Consider the following 6897-nt stretch of genomic DNA (forward strand, 5'->3'; position numbering starts at 1 on the left):
CAACAAGGGCGAACGGCTTTCATTTTAAGGTTATGATGAAAATGGAATTAAGGCAAAGGTGCAAGCGCGCTGAACGAAAATGGCGAAAATAATCCCTGTAAAGGGGAACCAAGGTGACAGAGGACAAACACAAATCTCCAAACACTGCTAGGACACTGGCTCTTCACTTTGTTTCTCTGACCAAAATATGAAACAGAGAATGTCATCGGACAATGCAATTGAAAGTGAAGAACTTAAATTTATAGGGTTTCTTTTCTTCTTTTTTTACGCAGGCACGACAATGACCACTTCTCTGGGTCCGAGTATGCCTGGGAAAGTGGAGAGTACTAAAAAGGAAGTAGACTCCTGCTGGCACGTCGCCGCACTGGGATTCCTAGAAGCCTTCCTTGTCTCGGTGATAATATCCAACTCCGGTTTCTTCTACGTGGGTCTCATGGAGGAATTTGACGTCAACCGGGAATCTGCTACATGGCCCAGAAGCGTCACATCGTCGTTGTTTCTTTTGTCTGGTACAGAATCACCTGACTAGCTTTGCAAATTGCTGATATAGTACGTAAGAGAAGTGTTTGCGCGAATGAATGAACAACTTTCAGTTCTACAGGTATTCGCTAGTATTTTAAGTCGTGTAAATATCTAGCTTGTGACGCGTTTATTTTTTAATTTTTTTTGCTTTTATAAATAAAAATTAAAATACTTCAATCCGGAATTGGGTTTTAAAATAGTCCTATGTCCTAAACATTCATTTTCAACGTACGGAAATATTTGCTGCAAACAAATAAATATATTCACGTTTTCTTTTATGTTTCTAATATTTACTTCCCTTAGAATAAATGAATATTTCGAAGGTTCGGTTTGCCAATTTATGCCACCTGCGATTCACAATATCGTTTTCAGAAATACACGCTGAAATAGGTGTATGATTAGTGTTCCTTGTTTCTGGGATCTATTTTTCTTCGAATGCGTACTTCTCTTCTTCTTGTGTTTCTTCTTCTTCTTCACCCCCTTCCTCCCTCAATTCGGTGTTTTTAGTGTCCATTTTTAGAGTAGAACAAAGTTAATCGGCGTTTATTGTGGTTCGTGTCGAAGAAAACAATTTTTCAACTTTGAAGAAAAAAAAAATATCAGAGTTTATTGGGTATACATCTAAGGTCCTTCGTTTTCAGGTTTTATATATATTTTTTTTATATAAGAATCAGGTGCATAAAAATCGGGTGCTTTGATCCTAGATGATAATCGGGAAGAAATGGGGTCTAATTAATTATTACAAAACTTGGGTCTTTCATGTAATATTCATAAATATGCTAATATAATTAGCAATTGATCAGTTTGAATACAGATATAAATGTTATTAGAATACTGTACACAAGATAGCATTGAAACATGGTAAGAGCTCACATGGGCTTTTAATTTATTCACAATTTCTTGTTTCTGAAATGATACTCTGCACGCGGCAATATCTCTTTCTCCATCATAGTGCCCAGTTTTCGGACAGTATCGGAATTGAGAGTACGTTCTCTGACCCTTACAGCATTTGAAACACGTGTTTTCTCATCCTTCCGTTTTATTCTTCATTTTTGCTCTAGACACACGGAAAAAGCAGAAGGGCAAAAGAAACTTCCCGATGGGCATAAAGGCAGCATTTGAGGGCTCGATTTGTGGAGAACCTTGGCTTTCCCTCCACGTGCCCGGTTGCGAAGCCCACACTTCCCGCCCGTGTGAACCCTCGTTATATTCTCCATCGTCTCTGGTTACTAAGCCGACATTTCCGTCAGTCTAGATCCTTTGGACATCGCCACGTAAACAGCGCCGAGGATGGCATGCCACGCTTGCCTACCCGCGAACATCCGCTGAGGTTCGCGTTACAACTTAGCGAGCCAGTTTTCTCGCCAGACATGCGCCATGGAGCTGGCCCCTGGCCTTATATGGGAACGAGATTCTGGGTGGGAGCGAGAGGGGGCGGGAGGCAAAGGTGTCGGGCTGGCTATATAATGGATATAGCAGGCAAGGGTCTGGACACTCTTGATTTGATAGTCGCCATTTGAGTGTCATGCTTTAAGTCTTTATTTGAAAGTCTTCCCTCGCCAGACATTACTTGACGGTCTTCAGTTAGGGTACGCAGTTGTGAGTCTTTGAGGCACATTCTCCATGGGGTCTTTATTGAGAGGCTTCATCGCAGGCCTTGAGTAGAGGCAGTCTTGTCTTATAGTAGTCTTTCTTAGTAGAGCGTCTTGATTGAAGTCCTTGCCCTTGACTGAAGTCCACCGGTCGAGAACGGGTCTTGGGGCGGCGGATTGTGAGTTGATAAACTGTTTCATTACACCCTCTGTGTTGTGTGACTCCCATGGAAATAGCTGCAGCGTGCCTTAATCGAATCGGAAGTAGTATAATGTCTCACGATCCTGGCGAATTCAAAATAATCCAGGATAGCGTTTGATGTCTGGCGTTAGCGGATGTGTACCTACGAACTCTTTGTTTCCTAGAAAATATTTTCGGAGCAGAGTAATGGGGAGAATGATGAAATTCAATTTCCAAATTTGGGGAAAATCAGCTTTATCCCGATTTTTAGGAAATATGTCCGTGATGTAAATATCGGGAAATATCGAGTTTTACCCGAAAACGAAGGACCCTATTTATGTTGAAGGAAACAAGACATGGGAATAGAAATCCTCAACTTCCACGGAACGTGCACGTGAAATAAGGGGTGTGGTGTAACAAAAACAAGCATCCTCACGGAGAGTTGAGCGGGGACTTTGTTTCGAGAAAGCCCAAACAAAAATAAAGCTGTAGCTAAAAAAGACGACAAAATAAAGCTGTAGCTAAGGATCTTTTATCCGCAATCGTTCTTTTTATTAAAATGCAGATCTAATTCGTTGTTCATCAGTTTTCCCCGAATGCGATATAAACGTACCCCGGGGTTAATTGTTGGGCGTAAACGGTATTTAGCGAAAACAACCCTAAGTACGATGTACGATCAAGTTGTGTAAGTCCTTCAGCTTTACAGCTGAGCAGGTACGTGTGCCTTATACAATTTTAGCATCCACTGACGGCTCACATCTACCACTTTTACTGAATGCTAGCCTAGCTAGGGCGACTTGTTTTTAGGTTGTTTGATGGCACCGCTACAACGGAAGATGTCCCTGTTCGCAATTTTTTTCCCTGGGAGGACTCTTTGCGTGGACGGGAGTTGTGGCATCTGCATTCGTGCCGAACATGACATGGATGACAATAACCCTCGGCGCTATTTATGGTAAGAATACTTCCATCTTCATAAAGCGTTTCTAAGCGTTTCGCCTCGTTGGTGCATGGTACCTGGCGCCTGAATGTATTCATCCAGGCGAAATGATTCAGGGCTTTCCAATATGGTACGCATTTTGAAGCCTGCACGGTTTCTTTTACAAATGCAGGTAACTCTTGTATTGCACCGTATAATAAGTTACCTCCAAAAGAGGTTCTAATGTGAGACTTCAAATTAATAACACCAATAATTTTGTTTATGCGTTACATGTTTGTATTAGTTGTTAAAACTTGTCACTACATATTTATCCAAGAAAATACCTACAAAATAAACTTGCAGAAGTACATTTCTTCACGTGTTAGGATTTAAATCTAAAACGCCATTTAGGTCAGCTTTAACACCTACAGCCTTAGGTTCCTCAATCATGTACAAAGAAAAACTTCGTCGTATAGTCATACCTGTTAATCGGATTGCAAAGTTTTTTTCAAGAAACTTCTTTGTAAAGAAATTTCAAGAAAATTGACTTGGCGGCAGCTCAACATCTAATGCAACTATTAAGGGAATTTGATTTTTTTAATTTTTATTTTACGGCGAAAGTAATACTACTGCAAAAATTGTACAATATATTGCCACTCCCAGGCACGTAGCCAGGATTTTGTTTCGGGGGGGGGGGGCGCCCATGACAAAATGCTGTTTGAGGGGGAGGGGGGAGAGGAGGTCAGAGCAAAATGGAAGATTTCGGGGGGGGGGGGGCGGGTCCCATGCCCCCCCCCCCCTGACTACGTGCCTGGCCATTCCCCAATGTGAACATATATCTAACCCTAATACAAATAATTCAAATAAAACCAAAACCCGACGTTTCTGAACCTACTCGCTGCCTTAATCTCGTTGACTGTGTTAATCTTCCTTCTTATGAAAATTATAGCTCTTAAATATATTCACGCTTTTCACCCATGTTCCTTCATAGCGCTAAGTTAACGGTTACTCAATATTGTATCGTCGGAAAATAATTAATTGTTACGACAAATCGTTTTTTAATGTGCACTATAAAAGAACACAGAGCTGAAAGTGTGCTCACTTAGAAGAGGTTGTCAGCGGTGGCCGGGTGGTTTCTGAAAGAATGAATATGAAATAGCGTTGTTTATACTCGATTAACGTCTGATTACATGGAGAGGTCTCTTTTGCGTGCGTTACGTGGCTTTCATCCGGTCGTTCTGTTCAGAGGTTTCCCCCCACGCATGTGCGAGCGGTTTCTTGTTCCCAGCCAGGCGCTTTGGGCAAGGTTCAGTCCTCGCGCTCGCGAAGCGTCAAGTGTTCGTGACGTGAACATTACAGTTTTGCCGAGGCCAGATAAACAAGCCGAGCCCGCCATTAATTTTCGCGCGCTCGCGAAAGGTCACGTATTGACGATCCATTACACATCCCGCTAAAAAAAAAAACAAGCAAAAGAAAAAAAAAAAAAAAGAAAGAAACAAGCTAGCTGAAGCTAACAAGGTGATTTGTAAGATCTTGGTAATTTTGTAACATTTTTTTGGACAGTTGAAATTTGTGCAAGTAGCTCTTGACTCGTCCCTAGAACTTTCACTAATTCCCTAGTTTTACCACACGAGGAAGCAGACAACTCTTCTAATTGATTTTAATTGAGACAAATATGTCACAAACATTTCGTAAATGATACTATAATGCGGTGTGTGCAGGTGAGATATACTGTCAGAAGTACATATACAGGCATATACAGGTTGCTTATACTCGCGGTAAGTCGGGTGCATTAAACTAATCAAAATGTATTCAAATTTGAAATAATAAATGCAAATTTTTTTCATTGAAAACTTTATAGCATCATTAGATCAATCAATTTTATAACAGCTTGAAGCACGTGGGAAACTCGGGGGTGCATCAAAGTTACCACTCGTGCATCATGCGCACAGCTATCAGCCATGTTTCTCCACCGATAGTTTTGCACCAGCTGCACGAGTGATAAATGTGGTACACGCCCCCCACCCCCCCCCCCTTTCACGCGTGCTTCAAGCTGTTCCAAAGTTTACTGAATTGGGTTTCTTTTTATGATGCTTAGCATGTTTCTAATTGGAACTATATGCTTATTTTCACCAATTAAAATATAATTACCGAATCTGAGTTCATTATACAACAGACTGTGGCGATTATTCGCTCCTACAATGTTTGCCAAACTAAAAAAAACCCTAGCGAAGACAGCATTCTGCTAGCAGTTTGCAACCGTTTTTAAACATTTGTCTCCCTTAAAATAAATTCACCCTGTATATAAATAACTATATGACATTTTCATCGACATAATTTAGTTTCTACAGTCATAAGTAACATTGCGAACAATGTATAGATGTCGTGTGATTGTAAAACGTTCTTCTAGACAGACTAAACAATAAGAAATGATCAGGACATAGAAAAAATAGAAAGATTCAATATTAATTACCGTGAGCCAGAGTTTGATCGATGTTGTTGTATTGGCTCACATATGAGTGGGCAGATACCAAACATATCTAAAGATCGAAAACATAAAGCAAATCATATGAACAGCAACAAATTTATGGTTAATCGGTACGTTTCAGCAGGCCGAAGATCACGGCTTCAGCCGTATCTGGTTCACAATTCACACTGCCCGCCGATCATCTTTTACTCAAACGCAGGCCCGCGCAAAAAGGCGGAATTTGTGATAACCACGGGCTCGCGCCAATGCCTCTCTCAGCACTGCTCACAGCCCCCTCTTTACATTCACTATACAACTCTTCACATTCACTATACAACTCGGCAAACTCCAGGCTAAACGTACTGTTTCACAAAGACACTTATTAAGTTGTAAACTATTCGATTCTTGTAGTTCATAATAATCTTTGTTGTATTTTGTTTTAGGTGTCGGTCTTGGAATTACGACAATGACGTATAGTATACTCCTTGCACTGTATTTTGACAAGTACAGAGGCTTAACATCGGGAATGAAGTACGCTGGAGCATCATGCGCAGGTCTGGTTTTTCCCAAGCTTCTCGCTTACTTACAAGACAAATACAGCTTCCGTGGCACTCTTCTCATCTGCGGAGGCATCGTTATGCATGTCTCGGCAATCGGTATTTTCGCCACGGAGCCACCCTGGACGTGCTTGTAGAGCATCGAGAAGGATGCGAAAAATTCAACTAAGGAGCGTTCATTCGAAATTCAAAACATATCAGTTAACATCCAAGAACGTAATGACCTTTCAACGACTGTTCCGCGAGAACAAGTCAAGAAACATGGCCCGTCCTATTGTTATTTGTCAATCCTGTGCTCTACATTGTCCTTACACTGGCAGTGGTGGCAGACTTTACAGGAGCTGCGTATGTGTCTACTATAGTCGACTATGCTGTGGATAAAGGCTTGTCGAGAGAAGATGCAGAGTCCCTCATAATTTACGGATCTTGCAGTGAACTCGTAGGCCGGGTCTTCCTTCCCTTGATTGCCGACACAAGATGCGTTCGACGCACAACCCTGGTCATGGCGAACCTTTTTACATGGGGATGTTCAATGGTGTTTTTCCCGCATTCATCTCTTCACGTGCACATTATTCTTGTGTGTTTGTGCGCATACCTCTCCTACGGGTGCGTGATCTCAATGAGGAGCGTCCTCATGGCGGATTACATCGGTGTCCAATGGA

The 6897-nt window shown here is 41.6% G+C and overlaps 1 protein-coding gene across 1 annotated transcript; it reads left to right on the forward strand.

Annotated features, from left to right (window-relative positions):
• Positions 1-280: 280 nt before the first annotated feature.
• LOC115313287 (monocarboxylate transporter 6-like) lies at positions 281-6372 on the forward strand. Its single transcript, XM_040218495.3, is given in 4 exon segments — positions 281-509; positions 3103-3155; positions 3157-3247; positions 6122-6372. Coding segments are annotated over 4 exon segments (624 nt in total).
• Positions 6373-6897: the final 525 nt, after the last annotated feature.

The sequence above is a fragment of the Ixodes scapularis genome, unplaced genomic scaffold (genome assembly GCF_016920785.2).
Source record: "Ixodes scapularis isolate PalLabHiFi unplaced genomic scaffold, ASM1692078v2 PGA_scaffold1__304_contigs__length_218370807, whole genome shotgun sequence".
Classification (NCBI taxonomy): Eukaryota; Metazoa; Arthropoda; class Arachnida; order Ixodida; family Ixodidae; genus Ixodes; species Ixodes scapularis.